Source organism: Phyllobates terribilis, unplaced genomic scaffold, assembly GCF_046119375.1.
Source record: "Phyllobates terribilis strain yellow unplaced genomic scaffold, ASM4611937v1 Scaffold_10__3_contigs__length_209671492, whole genome shotgun sequence".
NCBI lineage: Eukaryota > Metazoa > Chordata > Amphibia > Anura > Dendrobatidae > Phyllobates > Phyllobates terribilis.
Window position 1 is genome coordinate 108325310 of NW_027362770.1, and position 20877 is coordinate 108346186.

Here is a 20877-nt window from a genome sequence, read left to right on the forward strand (position 1 = left end):
AGAGTCTTGGAGGCAAATTGTGAAAAAAAATAATTGGACATGTGCACGGCCCCATAGAATAACAAGGGGACAAATGCTCCCCGTCAAAACCACAAATAGCACTTGTCCGAGTTATACGGTTGTCTACACGAGCCCCATGTCTCTCCTGCCTCTCACCGTGATTGACAGGCAGCAATTACACATCAATCACAAACCTGAGGTTCAGGTGAATGTGGTAAGAGGGGGCGAGTGCTCTCACCATGAATACACCGATGGATTCTCTTATCGCTTCCATTAGCCAAGAGAGACCATGTTTTTAGTGACATTTTGGCCTATATCGGAGCGGATCTGTTTGCACACTAGCTTGCAATTCATAGGACAGCATAATATAAAGGCTGATCGACTTTAAAGACAGTGGTCTGGTGACTGGTAAAACAGTAGCAGGGGACCCAGGTTCCAGAAATAAGTCTTTAAATTAAAAAGGGAACATGAAGCATGGTTTTTTGCTTTTTACCCAATAGATTTTTAAAAAGACGATCCGGGGCTTTAAATCTATGACATCACATATATACTGGTGAGTTACTGTGTAGAGGGAAGACTGCTGCTGCTTAAAGGGAATCTGTCACCAGGTTTTCGCCACCTAATCTGAAAGCAGCATAACGTAGAGACAGAGACCCTGATTCCAGAGATGTGTCACTTACTGGGCTGCTTGCTTCACCTCTGATAGAATCACAGTTTTATCAGCAGGAGATTATCCCTAGAGGATTAGTAAACTTGCTGCCATGTAGTCCAACCACACCCCCACCACAGATTGCCAGCTTTCTGCCTATGCAGTGCACACAGGAAGCTGCCAAACAGTGGTGTGGGCGGGGCTATACAGAGCTCAGCATTCAGTGAACTGCTAGATCTGCAGCAGAAAAAACAGTTTTAATCAAAATCACAGCAAGCAGCCCAGTAAGTGATGTATTGCTGCAATCAGGTTCTCTAACCATACATCATGCTGCTTTCAGATGGAGAGCAAAACCCTGGTGACAGATTCCCTTTAATTTTACACACATCACAGAAAAAGTGATGAGTGCCAGCCACTGATACTGTCCCTAGTGATCATATGGCACATTAATCAAATTGATCATAAAATTATGGCAGTTCTCATTTCCTAAAACTTGGTGTGTCAAATCTTGCCACTGGGGAAGATGGACTGTCTTGATTGTGGTGACCTTTTGCCATCTGTCGTAGAAAAAAATTGCATAAAGATATCTACGGTGAGGGAACATATCACTCTCACACTCAACATATGGGATTAATTATAACTGGGGAACTGAGAAAGAGCTGACACTTCAACCTCCAATGAAGTTGGACCTCCTGCCGTGAACAGGTAATTACCACAGGGGATGTGATGAGAACCAGCCAACAAGCGTAGGATTCGTGTACTCAGAGGCAGAAAAGTACAGGGGCTTCCTCTGTTCAAATGAATCAGCTTCCTCTGTTCAAAGGATTTGTCTCAGAAGCTCTAGAGTAAGTAGTCAGTGAAGAATATTGAGGCTTGCATCGATCCAATACTTGTAGGAAATATATTTTCGGCGTCGTAGTGAAGGGATGAACATAACGCATTCACTCACATCACCGTAATGCCGGCCGAACACATCCAACTTAATATTGAAAAAAATGGATGATGCTATCCATGCCAAGTTTCATCTCTATAGAAAGGTAAAATCGTGCTAGGAAACATGACAACGATATCTCCCGCCTGGGACCTCCAGGGGCGAAGATTTCCTGAAAGTTGGGAATCTCAAACTTCTAAAGGACCTAGCCGATCCTATAAACAGCCCCCATATGAGCTCACCAAGATGAGGTATGTGGAAGTAACATTGATCTAATAAAAAATCAGAGTTTGGGTTTTGGTCATTTGTCAGTCCTGGAAGGTACAGCTAGTTGTAGTTCTGTCCGTTTTGCTAAGGAGTACCTCTCTCTGCTAAGCTCTGAGTCATTTCTGTGACATCACGTTTAGTACTTTTCTTTTGTTATCCCTTTTATTTCTTGTAATTGTATATAATGAATTGTTTTGTTCACATTTTGCATCATCTTTGTATATCTTTTAAACACTATGTAACTTCCTACCTTTCCAGAATGAATATATAAACTTTAATAGCTCTGTTCCTTTTGCTCTGTAAACCGCACCCCTGAAGCCATATGCTATCTGTAACGGCTATCCAATCGGCCTGTATAGACGATTGGTAGTGGCAGCTAGTAGTTCCTTTTTTATTGTGAAGTTGCCAGTGACCGTACTGGGGTATATTATATATGTTCATATTCCATACATTGGAATTGGAGGTGTGTATACCCTACACTCACTGTGAGTTGCCCAATAACTGGCCTAGTAATAGAAACAGCCGCGGCCTTGTCCATCACTCGTCAGCCAATTGCAAAATCATCCTGACGATTGGGGGCAGAAGAGTTGCGTCCTCCGACAAGCTGGTGACAGTGGTGGGGTCTGCGTGATCTCGCTAGTGTTATCGCTGACACCATCTTTACCAGATTCTCAGCTTCTTCTTTTTTTAACTGCAGGCTACACTTTTTTTATACATTGCAATTACAACTTAAGCAATTTCTTACACTTTCATCTACAATAGATCAACAAAAATGTTACCCTCTAAACCAGGGGTCTCAAACTTGGCTGGGTATATGGGCCGCAAATGGAAAAAAATTTGAATTTGGGGGGCCGCATTTTTTGTTCAATGTGACATTTTTAGTGATACCATTTTTTTTTGTATACACCTTTTGAACATTTTTGCCGTGTTTATTTTTTTATAGCTTGGGTCCTTATGGATGTGGCGATAATAAACGTGTACTTTTTTGTGTTTACTTTAGTTTACATATAAAACAGCATTTTTAGCGCCCAATATTTTTTCATGCTTTATTTTTATTTTTTTGATTTTTACAATTTTGTTTCCCCCAATTGGCCACATACAGTAAAATTGTCTTACAATTAGCATCATATAGTAATAATGGCAAACATCTTGTAGTAATGTCCCCATCTTGTACTAATGTGCCCCAACCAGGTCCCCATCCTGTGGCTATGTGCCCCATCCAGGTCCCCATCCTGTGGCTATGTGCCCCATCTAGGTCCCCATCCTGTGGCAATGTGTCCCATCCAGGTCTCCATCTTGTGGCTATGTGCCCCATCCAGGTCCCCATCCTGTGGCAATGTGTCCCATCCAGGTCTCCATCTTGTGGCTATGTGCCACATCCAGGTCCCCATCCTGTGGCTATGTTCCCCATCCAGGTCCCCATCTTGTGGCTATGTGCCCCATCCAGGTCCCCATCTAGTGGCTATGTGCCTCATCCAAGTCCCCATCTTGTGGCTATGTGCCACATCCAGGTCCCCATCTAGTGGCTCTGTGTCCCATCCAGGTCTCCATCTTGTGGCTATGTGCCCCATCCAGGTCCCCATCCTGTGGCTATGTTCCCCATCCAGGTCTCCATCTTGTGGCTATGTGCCCCATCCAGGTCCCCATCTTTGGCTATGTGCCCCATCCAGGTCCCCATATTGTGGCTATGTGCCACATCCAGGTCCCCATCTAGTGGCTCTGTGCCCCATCCAGGTCCACATCTTGAGGCTATGTGCCCCATCCAGGTCCCCATCTTGTGGCTATGTGCCCCATCCAGGTCCCCATCTTTTGGCTATGTGCCCCATCCAGGTCCCCTCTTGTGGCTATGTGCCCCATCCAGGTCCCCATCTTTTGGCTATGTGCCCCATCCAGGTCCCCTCTTGTGGCTATGTGCCCCCTGTGCTGTTCTTCACACACATAAAAAAAAAAAAAAAGATGATTCTCACCTGTCCTCCGTTCCCTCGGCGTCCTTCCTGCAGATGTGGCCCGCAGGCACCACAGAGTCAGACCCCTTGACGATCCCGACCTGGTCCAGGAGGAGCCGCCGACAGCAGCGCTGCATTGCCGCACAGAGACTGTCTCCCAGCACAGCATTTCCAATGCCAGCCACCGGCCAATCAGAGGCCAGCAGCTGACATCAGCGTACGGCAATGACGTCATACTCACTGCGCCGACACACAGATATCAGCTGCTGGCCTCTGATTGGTCAGCGGCTGTCATTGGAAATGCTGTGCTGGGAAACAGTCTCTGTGTGGCAATTCAGCGCTGCTGTCGGCGGCTCCTCCTGGACCTGGTCAGGATCATCAAGGGGTCTGTGCTTGCGGGCCGCATAAAGCAGCCTCAGGGGCCGCATGCGGCCCGCGGGCCGCGTGTTTGAGACCCCTGCTCTAAACTCTCAGTTTTCAGAGTATTCAATGTGGTGTCAAATCAATTTAAAAGTGGGAATACTGCCGTAATGTGCTGCTATCCACCCACTCCATAAGAAAAAAACAACTAACTTTTACAAAGTTTACTTAACTTCCCACTGAAAGGAAGTGAATGCACGGCTAAAGTATGCTCCATGGAGAGTTACAGAGCTGGATCTCTGCCGCTTCCTCCAATTCAAGTGATATTATGTCTTTTCAAAACTGCTAATTTAAGAATATAAGGGTTACCCATCTGCTGCAGAGTGAAGGGAGGGTGGAGGAGAGTACGGAGCTTAACCACAGCCAAACACCTAGGGCCCAATTCAACATTTGGTGTCACTTTTGGGGGATTTGTGGTTTTCACTGACTTTTTTTTTTTGCACCAAATTCATCAAACTTGCGCATGTGAGTCATGAATTTTTCTTAACGCCAAAAATTGTCTCCCCCCCCCCCCCATCTTCAACTGGTTTTGCAACTCCCTAGCGGAAAAGGTCGCACATTTTGCAAAATGTCACAAAAAAATACACCAAAATACTAAAAGTACTGGAGTAGTGATGCGCCAAATTTTGTGACATTTCAAAGTGGCATTTCATGAATCATCTAATACACTTGGAAAAGCCACAAGGACATAAAAGAAACAGAAAAGACAACTTGAAAAAGGCGCAAGTTGTTTGATGAACACAAGAAACTCGTGCTAAGGAGGAGAAGACTTCACCAAATTCCCTAATACCACTAAAAAGAAGATAACAATGCCAGTAACATGTCTTTATTCCGGAATCCAATGATCCAGATTTTTGTGACTAATAATGAAATATATCTGATATTTCAGCAGCTATTAGATACAATCATTGAGCATTTCACTTCTTTTAGAGCAGATCTGCCACCTGAATATTCTACCCTATGTAACGCTGCATAATATGGGGACAAGTCTGCTCTCCAACGAGCTCAAGCTCTGGGAACATTATACTGATGACCTATCCTCAGAATAGGTCATCCATACTGGATCAGTGGGGGTCCGACACCAGACAACCGCATCCATTAGCTCCGGCGGTAACCCAATGTGAACATGCACTGCACAGCTACATTTAATGTGTAGTGACCACTGCCAGGTACTGCAGAGCAGCTCCTGGTCTCTTCTCTCAGTTCACCCATTTTTCTCCCATATTCTTCAAAAGACGATTAACTATAGTATCCTAAAGAGCAGCACAACAGCAAAACGCAGCTCAGGACTGCAGATCAGCTCGTATTCTCTTGAATTGGAGCTGATCTACAGCACTTGGAAGCGGATGCTACACACTAGTGTTGAGCGAGTATGTTCTGTCCGAGTATGCTCGGGCCGAGCTCCGAGTATTTATAGCTGCTCGGTGATATGGTTGAATCGCTCCCGTGTGCATGATTTGCGACTGTTTGGCAGCTTTATTACATGTGAGGAATGTGTAAGAAATAGACATTCCTCCCATGTAATAAAACTGTCAAACAGTCACAAATCATGAGCACGGGAGTGATTCAGCCATATCACCGAGCAGCTATAAATACTCGGAGCTCGGCCCGAGCATACTCGGACAGAACATACTCGCTCAACACTACTACACACTAAATGTAGCTCGGTAGAGCAATTTACATACAGCCGCCTTGAAGGCTAAAAACAGCTGATTGGTTGTCTGACCCCCACTGATCTGACATAGATAAATCTATATTATTTCACCAAGCAACACCTTTAGGGCGCAGACAGACGGCCATATTTCTCATGCGAGGATAACATTGCAATCCTCGGACTGACCGTCGGATCTCCAGATATGAGTGTGACAGCTGCATAGAAACACATCATGCCGTCACGCTCAGGTCAGGAGAGGTACCGGCCAGTCTGTGCACTGCGGTGCAATCCTCGCACTAGAAACACGGCCGTCTGTCTGCGTCTTTAAAGGAAATTTACTTTGTGACATATATTTTTACTTAAACATATTTATGGTTTTAAAAAGAAAACACCATTACGATAAGGATTCATTTTGATCCTTTTAGCTTCTTCAGCCTCTATGTAACACAGTACATACATGGCTGTAGAATGAGTTAACAGCCTAATCTGTCAGAGGCTATGTGACCACGATGCAGAAATGCTCCGGATTTTTTCCTGAGCGTTTCTGCATCTCCCTGGCAGAAAAAAACGCATGCGGATTGTACATGCGTTTTCCTGCCAGGGACATGCGGATGTGAAGAGTTCTTCACTTGCATTTCCGCATGCGGGTTGACAAGCGCTTTCCAAGCGATTTTAGCATCACTTGGAAAGTGCTTGTCAACTTGGTCACACTATATAAATCCATGCAACCGGCATGGATTTATATAGTGTGACCCGAGAGAGTGGTTAAAAATAAAAAAATAAATCTATACTTACCCTCCGATGGCCCGCGCTGGCTTGCTTCACCGTCCCGGCTGCCGGCAGCGGTAGACTGAAGGACCTGCCGACGTCAGCGTCGCGTGACCCGTCACATGACTCTGACGTCAGCGCAGGTCCTTCATTCCATCGCGAACTGCAGCCAAGCAAGGAGGAGCGCACCGCGGGCCGCCAGAAGGTAAGTATATATTTATTTTTTTACAGTTTTCAATGGTACCCAGGTCCGGAGGCACATCGTTGGCACACAGCCAGAAAGCTCTTCTTAGGCTGTGTGCCCACGATGCGTTTTTTAAGCGTTTCCGCAGCGGCAAAAACGCTGCAGAAACGCTTAAAAAACGCATGGTAGAAGGCCTGCCATGTTCCCCAATGATAATCCGCATGTGCTGTGCACATGCTGTGGAAATTTCCGCTGCGTATTATCATTGCGGAAAAAAACGCAGCACTACCAATTATTTTGCGGAAGTGCTGCGTTTTCGCCGCCATTGACTTACATTAGATCGCATGGATTACGCATCACTGTATATGTAGATGCGCAATCCACACGTTCCAATGTGCGGATGGTACCCAGGTCTAGAGGAGAGGAGACTCTCCTCCGGACCTGGGTACCATTGAAAACTGTTAAAAAAAAAAAGAATAAAATAAAAAATAAATATATACTCTCCTTCTGGCAGCCCGCGGTGCGCTCCTCCTTGCTGGGCTGCAGTTCGTGATGGAATGAAGGACCTGCGCTGACATCGGCAGGTCCTTCAGTCTACCGCTGCCGGGACGGTGAAGCAAGCCAGCGCGGGCCATCGGAGGGTAAGTATATATTTATTTTTTTATTTTTTGACATTCTCTCGGGTCAAAGTATATAAATACATGCCGGTTGGATGGATTTATATAGTGTGACCAAGTTGACAAGCACTTTCCAGGTGATGCTAAAATCGCTTGGAAAGCGCTTGTGAACCCGCATGCGGAAATGCATGTGAAGAACGCTTCACATCCGCATGTCCCTGGCAGGAAAACGCATGTACAATCCGCATGCACAATCCACATGTACAATCCGCATGCGTTTTTTTCTGCCAGGGAGATGCAGAAAAGCTCAGGAAAAAATCCTGAGCATTTCTGCATCGTGGGCACATAGCCTTAATGTGTTAGTGAGCTTGGCTTATCACTTGACAGAATGAGATAACAGGATAATCCTTCAGTGAGATTGTGAGACAAGACTCCATAACTCTTATCTCTCCCCTCCTGAACAATCCTCAGAACAGTTGAAAGCTGAACTTTCATTCTGTGAAATATCAGCTTGGAAAAGTTCAGGAGAATAGAAATACGGGTTAGAGACAATGTTGTCGGATAAACTCGCTTGTGGATTTACTCTTACCACAATCTGCTATGTACTGTGATACATAGAGGCTGTAGAAGCCAAATGGGCCAACATTTTAAACCTGTTACAAAAATGATTTTAAACAGAAAAAACATGAATTTACATAAAAAAAATGCAAAAAGGAACCCAGGTTATTTATATCAAGCATCAGGCATTAGTATTGCAGAACACATAACGCCCTCAAACCATTGAATCCAATAGGAAGACTTTCCCTCTCCTTACCTGATGTCTTCCAGGAGTTCGGTGTCTTGCTGCTGCTTGTTCTGCAGACTTGATAACTGCTCCACAAACCGAACCTTCACCTCCTGTGTGACCTTCACCTACAAATCCACAATAAAAGTAATTTACCCACTGACTTCAGTTTAGAATATGTACTAACCCAGAAAGCTACAAAGTACAAATATTGCAATAAATTTTACATTAATGATACATCCTCTGCTATATCTAATGTAGGACAGGAGGAGGGTCTGACAACTAGGTGCAAAGTTGTTTTTTTTAATAATCAGGGCCCAAAAAATAATTTTACTATCCAATTTACCACCCCATTCCTCCAGAAGAGTTTAGCAGCATTGTACATAGTGGGGATTTAAAGTCTTTAATTCTTCAGTAACAAATCCAGCAGGGAACATTATGTTTCCGCAGCCTCGCTCACTAATGGAGCTGTAGAGTCAGTGAGCCAAAGTAACAACCCCAAGATATAAATCAACTTAGAGGATTGTTCAAGAGTAGAGAGAGAGAAGAGTTATTAATCCCGTTGTGAGATGAGCTCACTGATAGATTCACTGTTTGCTCATTCTGCAATCTGCTATGTACTATGATACTTAAAAGGTTCAACATCGTAATTAGTAATAACAAATGTTACTCAGAGACGTTTTTAACTAAGGGGTGTTGAGCAGCATGAAGATATCTAGTATAAGGGACAGGGACAGAAGAGAACGAAGGAGAGGAGGAGGACGAGGGAGAGGAGGAGGACAGCGAGAACGTGGGAGAGGAGGAGGAGAATGCAGGAAAGGCAGAGAACGGTGAGAGAGGCGGAGGCCGCAGGGAGGACACGGGAGAGGCCGCGGGGAGGACACGGGAGAGGCCGCGGGGAGGACACGGGAGAGGCCGCGGGGAGGACACGGGAGAGGAGGGAACAGACTTTCCATCACCACTAGAACAATATGATTATTACTGATATACTCGTGTATGTATAAGAGTTGTCTGAGGAATAATCTGCCACACTCAATGCATTTGTGCACATAAATCATCAAGCTCCTCTGCTGGCAACTGCCTTTGCAATTGCTGACCAATGCTGTCTGGAGACTCTGCAGGCCATGGTAACACGTTCAGTATGTGCGGGTGCTTACAGCAGCATGAGCTATATGCGGCCTGGGATTGCTGTGTTCTAGAACGGCTTCTCGGACATTATGGAGAACTTCTGGCTACAAATATGGTGCAGTTTGTGACAAACATGAGTTTGACTCAATTACAAAATGCTGCTACATCACTAGTCCGACCTGACAAAGAAAAAGTCCTACATGTTTAGGCTTTTTTATATATATATATATATATATATATATATATATACCTTTGCAGCAAATTAAACTCCTGACACATTTCTGAAGGGATCTGATGTCATAAAGGAAATCAGCTCTTGTGTAAACCCGTTAGCCATGCAGCCATCTCTGCGCAGTCGTGACGCCATCAATGCGCAGTCGTGACGCCATTCCTGCGCAGCCGTGACGCCATCCCTGCGTAGCCGTGACGCCATCCCTGCGCAGCCGTGACGCCATCCCTGCGCAGCCGTGACGCCATCCCTGCGCCGCCGTGACGCCATCCCTGCTCAGCCGTGACGCCATCCCTGTGTAGCTGTGACGCCATCCCTGCGCAGTCGTGCAGCCATCCCTGCGCTGCCGTGACGCCATCCCTGCGCAGCCGTGACGCCATCCCTGCGCTGCTGTGACGCCATCCCTGCGCTGCTGTGACGCCATCCCTGCTCAGCCGTGACGCCATCCCTGCGCTGCTGTGACGCCATCCCTGTGTAGCTGTGACGCCATCCCTGCGCAGTCGTGCAGCCATCCCTGCGCTGCTGTGACGCCATCCCTGTGTAGCTGTGACGCCATCCCTGCGCAGTCGTGCAGCCATCCCTGTGTAGCTGTGACGCCATCCCTGCGCAGTCGTGCAGCCATCCCTGTGCAGCCGTGACGCCATCCCTGTGTAGCTGTGACGCCATCCCTGCGCAGTCGTGCAGCCATCCCTGTGTAGCTGTGACGCCATCCCTGCGCAGTGGTGCAGCCATCCCCGCGCTGCCGTGACGCCATCCCTGCGCAGCCGTGACGCCATCCCTGCGCAGCCGTGACGCCATCCCTGCTCTGCTGTGACGCCATCCCTGCGCTGATGTGACGCCATCCCTGTGTAGCTGTGAGGCCATCCCTGCGCAGTCGTGCAGCCATCCCTGTGCAGCCGTGACGCCATCCCTGTGTAGCTGTGACGCCATCCCTGCGCTGTCGTGCAGCCATCCCTGTGCAGCCGTGACGCCATCCCTGTGTAGCTGTGACGCCATCCCTGCGCAGTCGTGCAGCCATCCCTGTGCGGCCGTGACGCCATCCCTGTGCAGCCGTGACGCCATCCCTGTGTAGCTGTGACGCCATCCCTGCTCAGCCGTGACGCCATCCCTGCGCAGCCGTGACGCCATCCCTGCACTGCTGTGACGCCATCCCTGCGCTGCTGTGACGCCATCCCTGCGCTGCTGTGACGCCATCCCTGCGCTGTTCTCAGGATATGATACACTGTGATGTGCTGTTACTTTTGATGGAAGAGTGGGGCTGGACTTTAAAGCTGTGTTCACACTTGGCCGTCATCAGATGGGGGATCCAGCTCCTATCACCGCCAGTGTCTGCACAGCCGCCAGGTAACACAGCAGTGGTGTTTGCCCACATAGTCCATCAAAATGAATAATGCAAGTGTCAGGATGCGACATCACAAGTTCTGGAAGCGCCAGTTAAGCCTTCGTCCAGGATTTCCTGGCTTGTCTCATGTACACAAGGAGCAGGTAGCGCTGTGCGCCCCATGTGAGCACAGGTGACAGCCCCCCCTGCAGGGCACACAGGGAGGGCTCACAGGGCTGACCCCGGCCGCTCATACTCACTTTCCTCGGAGGAGGCTGCATCCTGACGGCGGCTCCAGACTCTCCGGTGCTGACAAGACAAGGTAGCCCGGAACTCCGCTCACCTCCGCCAGCGCCCCGCCCATACTGTCTGTCACTGAGTCTAAGACACGCCCATTACCATGTATCGCACCAGTCAACCACGCCCCGCCCACATTATTAATCCCCGCCCTGCACCGTGTATCTGTAAAAACCTTACAATATACCACGCCCCTTTATTATAATCAAGCCACGTTTCTACGCCCCCTTATTTAATCAAGCGGCTTGGCGTGTGGCTCCCGTCTCCTCAGTCAGTACCTTGTATTTACTAACATACAGCACCACCTGGTGGTAGACAGCTGATCTGCAGTCAGTGAGAATTCCTGTAGTGACATTATAAAAATGTTCAAAGAACGCAACATAGGGACCGCGCACTTTATGGAAGTGAAGACTACTCACAGCTTGGACTATTTAGGAGAGAAGAAATGTCATGAACGGACTAGTCACCCCTGTGGTATCTTCAGAAAACGCAGTAAAATCAGTGAAGCATCATATTCTGAACCAGGGCCGGACTGGCCATCTGGCAGTTCTGGCAAATGCCAGATGGGCCGGTCCGGCCGTGGGCCGCATTACCTGCTATTAGCAATTGTGACAGAGCACAGAGCCGAAGGCTCCGTCACTTACTCAGGCAGGCGGCGGGCATCCCTTCACACGCAGCGCAGGTCACTAGAGCAGGCGGGCCGCGGGCATCCCTTCACACGCAGCGCAGGTCACTAGAGCAGGCGGGCCGCGGGCATCCCTTCACACGCAGTGCAGGTCACTAGAGCATGCGGGCCGCGGGCATCCCTTCACACGCAGCGCAGGTCACTAGAGCAGGCGAGCCGCGGGCATCCCTTCACACGCAGTGCAGGTCACTAGAGCAGGCAGGCCGCGGGCATCCCTTCACACGCAGCGCAGGTCACTAGAGCAGGCGGGCCGCGGGCATCCCTTCACACGCAGTGCAGGTCACTAGAGCATGCGGGCCGCGGGCATCACTTCACACGCAGCGCAGGTCACTAGAGCAGGCGGGCCGCGGGCATCCCTTCACACGCAGTGCAGGTCACTAGAGCATGCGGGCCGCGGGCATCCCTTCACACGCAGCGCAGGTCACTAGAGCAGGCGGGCCGCGGGCATCCCTTCACACGCAGCGCAGGTCACTAGAGCAGGCGGGCCGCGGGCATCCCTTCACACGCAGCGCAGGTCACTAGAGCAGGCGGGCCGCGGGCATCCCTTCACACGCAGTGCAGGTCACTAGAGCATGCGGGCCGCGGGCATCCCTTCACACGCAGCGCAGGTCACTAGAGCAGGCGGGCCGCGGGCATCCCTTCACACGCAGCGCAGGTCACTAGAGCAGGCGGGCCGCGGGCATCCCTTCACACGCAGCGCAGGTCACTAGAGCAGGTGGGCCGCGGGCATCCCTTCACACGCAGCGCAGGTCACTAGAGCAGGCGGGCCGCGGGCATCCCTTCACACGCAGTGCAGGTCACTAGAGCATGCGGGCCGCGGGCATCCCTTCACACGCAGCGCAGGTCACTAGAGCAGGCGGGCCGCGGGCATCCCTTCACACGCAGCGCAGGTCACTAGAGCAGGCGAGCCGCGGGCATCCCTTCACACGCAGTGCAGGTCACTAGAGCAGGCAGGCCGCGGGCATCCCTTCACACGCAGCGCAGGTCACTAGAGCAGGCGGGCCGCGGGCATCCCTTCACACGCAGTGCAGGTCACTAGAGCATGCGGGCCGCGGGCATCCCTTCACACGCAGCGCAGGTCACTAGAGCAGGCGGGCCGCGGGCATCCCTTCACACGCAGTGCAGGTCACTAGAGCATGCGGGCCGCGGGCATCCCTTCACACGCAGCGCAGGTCACTAGAGCAGGCGGGCCGCGGGCATCCCTTCACACGCAGCGCAGGTCACTAGAGCAGGCGGGCCGCGGGCATCCCTTCACACGCAGCGCAGGTCACTAGAGCAGGCGGGCCGCGGGCATCCCTTCACACGCAGTGCAGGTCACTAGAGCATGCGGGCCGCGGGCATCCCTTCACACGCAGCGCAGGTCACTGGAGCAGGCGGGCCGCGGGCATCCCTTCACACGCAGTGCAGGTCACTAGAGCATGCGGGCCGCGGGCATCCCTTCACACGCAGCGCAGGTCACTAGAGCATGCGGGCCGCGGGCATCCCTTCACACGCAGCGCAGGTCACTTGCGCAGGCGGACCGCGGGCATCCCTTCACTCGCAGCGCAGGTCACTAGAGCAGGCGGGCCACGGGCATCCCTTCACACGCAGTGCAGGTCACTAGAGCATGCGGGCCGCGGGCATCCCTTCACACGCAGTGCAGGTCACTAGAGCATGCGGGCCGCGGGCATCCCTTCACACGCAGCGCAGGTCACTAGAGCATGCGGGCCGCGGGCATCCCTTCACTCGCAGCGCAGGTCACTAGAGCATGCGGGCCGCGGGCATCCCTTCACACGCAGTGCAGTTCACTAGAGCATGCGGGCCGCGGGCATCCCTTCACACGCAGTGCAGGTCACTAGAGCAGGCGGGCCACGGGCATCCCTTCACACGCAGTGCAGGTCACTAGAGCATGCGGGCCGCGGGCATCCCTTCACATGCAGCGCAGGTCACTAGAGCATGCGGGCCGCGGGCATCCCTTCACTCGCAGCGCAGGTCACTAGAGCAGGCGGGCCACGGGCATCCCTTCACACGCAGTGCAGGTCACTAGAGCATGCGGGCCGCGGGCATCCCTTCACACGCAGTGCAGGTCACTAGAGCATGCGGGCCGCGGGCATCCCTTCACACGCAGCGCAGGTCACTTGCGCAGGCGGACCGCGGGCATCCCTTCACTCGCAGCGCAGGTCACTAGAGCAGGCGGGCCGCGGGCATCCCTTCACACGCAGTGCAGGTCACTAGAGCATGCGGGCCGCGGGCATCCCTTCACATGCAGTGCAGGTCACTAGAGCATGCGAGCCGCGGGCATCCCTTCACACGCAGCGCAGGTCACTTGCGCAGGCGAACCGCGGGCATCCCTTCACTCGCAGCGCAGGTCACTAGAGCAGGTGGGCCACGGGCATCCCTTCACACGCAGTGCAGGTCACTAGAGCATGCGGGCCGCGGGCATCCCTTCACACGCAGCGCAGGTCACTAGAGCATGCGGGCCGCGGGCATCCCTTCACACGCAGCGCAGGTCACTAGAGCATGCGGGCCGCGGGCATCCCTTCACTCGCAGCGCAGGTCACTAGAGCATGCGGGCCGCGGGCATCCCTTCACTCGCAGCGCAGGTCACTAGAGCAGGCGGGCCGCAGGCATCCCTTCACACGCAGTGCAGGTCACTAGAGCATGCGGGCCGCGGGCATCCCTTCACACGCAGTGCAGGTCACTAGAGCAGGCGGGCCGCGGGCATCCCTTCACACGCAGCGCAGGTCACTAGAGCATGCGGGCCGCGGGCATCCCTTCACACGCAGCGCAGGTCACTAGAGCAGGCGGGCCGCGGGCATCCCTTCACACGCAGCGCAGGTCACTAGAGCATGCGGGCCGCGGGCATCCCTTCACACGCAGCGCAGGTCACTAGAGCATGCGGGCCGCGGGCATCCCTTCACACGCAGCGCAGGTCACTAGAGCAGGCGGGCCGCGGGCATCCCTTCACACGCAGCGCAGGTCACTTGCGCAGGCGGACCGTGGGCATCCCTTCACACGCAGCGCAGGTCACTAGAGCATGCGGGCCGCGGGCATCCCTTCACACGCAGCGCAGGTCACTAGAGCAGGCGGGCCGCGGGCATCCCTTCACACGCAGTGCAGGTCACTAGAGCATGCGGGCCGCGGGCATCCCTTCACACGCAGTGCAGGTCACTAGAGCATGCGGGCCGCGGGCATCCCTTCACACGCAGCGCAGGTCACTTGCGCAGGCGGACCGCGGGCATCCCTTCACTCGCAGCGCAGGTCACTAGAGCAGGCGGGCCGCGGGCATCCCTTCACACGCAGTGCAGGTCACTAGAGCATGCGGGCCGCGGGCATCCCTTCACACGCAGTGCAGGTCACTAGAGCATGCGGGCCGCGGGCATCCCTTCACACGCAGCGCAGGTCACTTGTGCAGGCGGACCGCGGGCATCCCTTCACTCGCAGCGCAGGTTACTAGAGCAGGCGGGCGGCGGGCATCCCTTCACACGCAGTGCAGGTCACTAGAGCATGCGGGCCGCGGGCATCCCTTCACACGCAGTGCAGGTCACTAGAGCATGCGGGCCGCGGGCATCCCTTCACACGCAGCGCAGGTCACTAGAGCATGCGGGCCGCGGGCATCCCTTCACTCGCAGCGCAGGTCACTAGAGCATGCGGGCCGCGGGCATCCCTTCATTCGCAGCGCAGGTCACTAGAGCAGGCGGGCCGCGGGCATCCCTTCACACGCAGTGCAGGTCACTAGAGCATGCGGGCCGCGGGCATCCCTTCACACGCAGTGCAGGTCACTAGAGCAGGCGGGCCGCGGGCATCCCTTGACACGCAGTGCAGGTCACTAGAGCATGCGGGCCGCGGGCATCCCTTCACACGCAGCGCAAGTCACTAGAGCATGCGGGCCGCGGGCATCCCTTCACACGCAGTGCAGGTCACTAGAGCAGGCGGGCCGCGGGCATCCCTTCACACGCAGTGCAGGTCACTAGAGCATGCGGGCCGCGGGCATCCCTTCACACGCAGTGCAGGTCACTAGAGCATGCGGGCCGCGGGCATCCCTTCACACGCAGCGCAGGTCACTAGAGCATGCGGGCCGCGGGCATCCCTTCACTCGCAGCGCAGGTCACTAGAGCAGGCGGGCCGCGGGCATCCCTTCACACGCAGCGCAGGTCACTTGCGCAGGCGGACCGCGGGCATCCCTTCACACGCAGCGCAGGTCACTAGAGCATGCGGGCCGCGGGCATCCCTTCACTCGCAGTGCAGGTCACTAGAGCAGGCGGGCCGCGGGCATCCCTTCACACGTTGTGCAGGTCACTAGAGCATGCGGGCCGCGGGCATCCCTTCACACGCAGCGCAGGTCACTAGAGCATGCGGGCCGCGGGCATCCCTTCACTCGCAGCGCAGGTCACTAGAGCAGGCGGGCCGCGGGCATCCCTTCACACGCAGCGCAGGTCACTTGCGCAGGCGGACCGCGGGCATCCCTTAACACGCAGCGCAGGTCACTTGCGCAGGCGGACCACGGGCATCCCTTCACACGCAGCGCAGGTCACTTGCGCAGGCGGACCGCGGGCATCCCTTCACACGCAGCGCAGGTCACTTGCGCAGGCGGACCGCGGGCATCCCTTCAGCCGGGGGCTTGCTGGAGGCTGTCGCATGCAGGTGACGTTGGCTGTCAATGACGTCACTGCATCGCACCGCCAGCGTCCACTGAGAGACGGGACAGAAGAGGTGATGGACGCTGAGGAGGACGAGGAGACAGGATGAGGTGAGTATAAACATTATCCTGCTATATGGGGGCTCGTTGAGGGAGATCATCCTGCTATATGGGGGATGTTTGTGGGGGACCATAATAATATATGGGGGCTGTTTGTGGGGGGATCATCCTGCTATATGGGGGCTCGTTGAGGGAGATCATCCTGCTATATGGGGGATGTTTGTGGGGGACCATAATAATATATGGGGGCTGTTTGTGGGGGATCATCATACTATATGGGGGCTATTTGTGGAAGATCATCTTACTATATGGGGGCTGTTTGTGGGGGGATCATCCTGCTATATAGGGGATGTTTGTGGGGGGATCATCCTGCTATATGGGGGCTCGTTGAGGGGGATCATCCTGCTATATTGGGGCTGTTTGTGGGGGATCATCCTGCTATATGGGAGCTGTTTGTGGAAGATCATCATACTATATGGGGGCTGTTTGTGGGGGGATCATCCTGCTATATGGGGGCTCGTTGAGGGGGATCATCCTGCTATATGGGGGATGTTTGTGGGGGGATCATCCTGCTATATGGGGGCTCATTGAGGGGGATCATCCTGCTATATGGGGGCTCTTTGTGGGGGATCATCCTGCTATATGGAGGCTGTTTGTGGGGGGATCATCCTGCTATATGGGGTCTCGTTGAGGGGGATCATCCTGCTATATGGGGGCTGTTTGTGGGGGATCATCCTGCTATATGGAGGCTGTTTGTGGGGGATCATCCTGCTATATGGAGGCTGTTTGTGGGGGGATCATCCTGCTATATGGGGGCTCGTTGAGGGGGATCATCCTGCTATATGGGGGCTGTTTGTGGGGGATCATCCTGCTATATGGAGTCTGTTTGTGGGGGATCATCCTGCTATATGGGGGCTCGTTGAGGGGGATCATCCTGCAATATGGGGGATGTTTGTGGGGGACCATAATAATATATGGGGGCTGTTTGTGGGGATCATCTTGCTATATGGGGGCTGTTTGTGGGGGCCCGTCATGATTTATGGGGGCTGTTTGTAGGGGATCATCCTGCTATATGGGGGCTGTTTGTGGGTGATCATCCTGCTATATGGGGGCTGTTTGTAGGGGACCATCATACTACATGGGGGCTGTTTGTGGAGGATCATCCTGCTATTTGGGGGCTGTTTGTGGGGGACCATAATACTACATGGAGGCTGTTTGTGGGGGACCATCATACTACATGGGGGCTTTTTGTGGGGGATCATCCTGCTATATGGGGGGCTGTTTGTGGAGGACCATCATATTACATGGTGGCTGTTTGTGGGGAACCATCATACTATATGGGGGCTGTTTGTGGGGGATCATCATAGTCAGTGGCGGGCTGTTTGGGGCAACCATCATACTATATAGGGGTCTGTGGGGGATCTTCATCTTGTGTGGGGACAGTGGTGGACATTATACTGTGTGGAGGTCTATGGGGTACATTATACTATGTGGTGGGCTGTGGTGACCTTCATACTGTATGGGGTGATTAAGGGGGACATCAAATTTAATGAGGTGGTTATGAGGGGCATCATGCTTTATATAGGGGTCTATTGTGCACCTCATACTGTATATTAGGGGCTGTGCTGAATACCATAATGTATGGGGGGCTGTGGTGACCATCATAATATGTGGGTGCTGTGCTGCATCATACTTTGTATAGGGTTTGTGGGGTCATCATACCATGTGGGGCATAATACTCTATGAGGGTCACGAAAGGAGTATCATAGTGGGTGAGACCACTTAGGGGCTTTAGTAGAGGGAAAATAAATGTAAGTGCTTCAATACATATCCTCCGTTTCTTAGAAAGTTGGGAGATATGCCATTCTTTGACGTGATAGGACTTTTTGTATGGGACCTGTTATTTCTATGTACTCCCCTTGGGAGGCCCAATGGGGGGGTCGTTGTCATTATGGGGAAGCAAGGAGGCATTATTATTATTGTTATTATTATTATAAGAAAGCAAAGTAGCTGTTTGTATTATTATAACTAGGTGCATGGTTACTATTATAAGGGGTCACAGGGGAATTATTATAAGGTAGCACAAGTTGTGGTTTGTGTAGAGGTGGTAGAATGAGAGGATGGCTCTGTTATATTTTATAAGGACGAATTATGATCGGAAGAAGTGGTCATGACGGTCTGGGTTCGAATTAAAAAGATGAGGGAAAACGAATGACACCAACCAGAGAGAACAGCACTGGTGAGAATCTGTACAGTACACACATATATGGTCTGCAGAGCACTGGTGTAGACCTGACATTACCATTATATGGTCACTGTATGGTCGTGATATCAGTCCTAGTGCAGTGGTTTTAATTAAAGGGGTTGTCCAGGTTTAATGTTAAAGTCTGCAGTGACTCTGTATGACTGCAGATTTCTGAATCCTCATAGTGTGTGCATCGCATGCTGTGAGGATTCTCCGGTGTCGGGAGCGGCCGGTCATGTGACCACAAGTATGGTTTGAATTCATGCGATCACGTGCTGACTAGACGTGCACGGCCTCTCTCAATACAAGTGAATTTAGCAAAGCAGAGTACGTTTAGTTGGAATGTGGCCGGAGGTGTGGAAATCCCATACTTGTGGTCACATGACCGCCTCTCCCAACGCTGGCACCAGAGAATCCTGACAGTGCGTGCTTGAGGATTCAGAAGTCTGAAGTCACATAGACTTTAACACCAAGCCTGGACAACCCCTTTAACAATCAGTATGGTGGTATTATCAGTACTGTATATACGGGTAATATTTGGTTTGTTGGTATTTGTCTGTTATATTGCAATATTGTTATTATTATTAAATTTTATATAGCGGTATTACTAGACATATTGAAAATCTTGGGAGAAAAGGGGAGTGGTGGCGCTAATAGGTAGAACTTTGATCTGCTGCAAGGGAGACAACTACCACAGTTGTCTAGTGGGTAAATAACAGACAAAAAATATATACCGTATATTCCGGCGTATAAGACGACTTTTGAAGACTGAAAAATCTTCTGTCTAGTCTGGGGTCGTCTTATACGCCGGTAATGCTTTTGAACTTTCAGAAATTGACATGCGGGGATACTCTGGGGGTGTTAATAAGCTGCCGTGGCCGTATCCCTGCCATGTCGGAGTTAATATAAGGTGGAGGGAGTTAAAATACGGCGGCGGTAGGTCCAGACAGTCAGCGCTTCTGTGCTGAAACTGACACATCGCTGCGTATTCCCAGCTCCGGACACAGCGCAGGGCTTCTGTGCCGACAGCTTTCACTTGTCACAGAAGCGGTGCGCTGTGTCCGGAGCTGGGAAGTTCGCATCGCTTCTGTGACAATATATGAAAAGCCGGCAATTCAGCAGCGGCATAAGCCGGCACCCGACAATTTAGAATAGAAAGAATAGAGCTTCACACATAGATTAGATAGATAGAAACATGTCAGTCACATATATATGAAGTACAGTGACAGTATTGCTTACTGTACTTGTCATTTAGTGTAAAGGATTTATTAAAACAAATAATAGTGTTTTCATGCACTGTCTCTTTAAAAAAGCCGGCCGGCAATTCAGCAGCGGTACCCGACAATTTATAACAGACAGAATAGAGCTTCACACATAGATTAGATAGATAGAAACATGTCAGTCACATATATATGAAGTACAGTGATAGTGTTGGTTACTGTACTTGTCATCTAGTGTTAAAATAAAGGATTTATTTAAAAAAAAATTGGCGTGGGGTTCCCCTTAATTTTAGGCTCTAGCGGAGGTTAAGCAGACAGCTGGGGCAGATGTTTGAAGCCTGGGAAGGGGGTAATACCCACGGAGCTTCCCAGGCTACTAATATCAGCCCCCAGCTGAATACCTAGCCTTTACTAGCTATTAGAATGGGGGACCCCCCCAAAAAATGATGTGGGGTCCCCCCTATTTTAATATGTTTATGAGTGACAGTTTTCCTGCTATATACCTGCATGTCATAAGAATTTAAATTAAAAAAGGACCATGTTAAATTCAAATCTGTTTTTTTTTTAATTTTTACCGGTGTTTGGTATGCGTTGGAAAAGGGGTAGTCTTATACGGTGAATATATCCTAAACTCTATATTTTAACAGGAAAGTAGGGGGGTCGTCTTATACACCAGGTCGTCTTATACGCCGGAATATACGGTATATAGTATTATAGAAATTGGGAGAACAGCTGAGTAGAATGGCATAGAAAAACTTTACTGTATAAATATTAAAAGACAGTACATCACTTTAGTAATAATGACATATAGATAGGACAATATATATATAGAATTATATATAAACCTGTGCTAG

At 51.6% G+C, this 20877-nt stretch overlaps 1 protein-coding gene across 1 annotated transcript in view; it reads right to left on the reverse strand.

Annotated features, from left to right (window-relative positions):
* The window catches only part of FCHSD1 (FCH and double SH3 domains 1), a 180204-nt gene extending 168915 nt beyond the window's left edge, over positions 1–11289 (reverse strand). Inside the window, exons 1-2 of the mRNA XM_073649733.1 lie at positions 11159–11289; positions 8251–8348 (exon numbers count right to left, since the gene is read on the reverse strand). Coding sequence (XP_073505834.1) covers positions 8251–8348; positions 11159–11179 — 119 coding nt within the window. The 5' untranslated portion in view covers positions 11180–11289. The remainder of the gene's footprint in view (positions 1–8250; positions 8349–11158) is intronic.
* Between the last annotated feature and the right edge of the window lie 9588 nt (positions 11290–20877).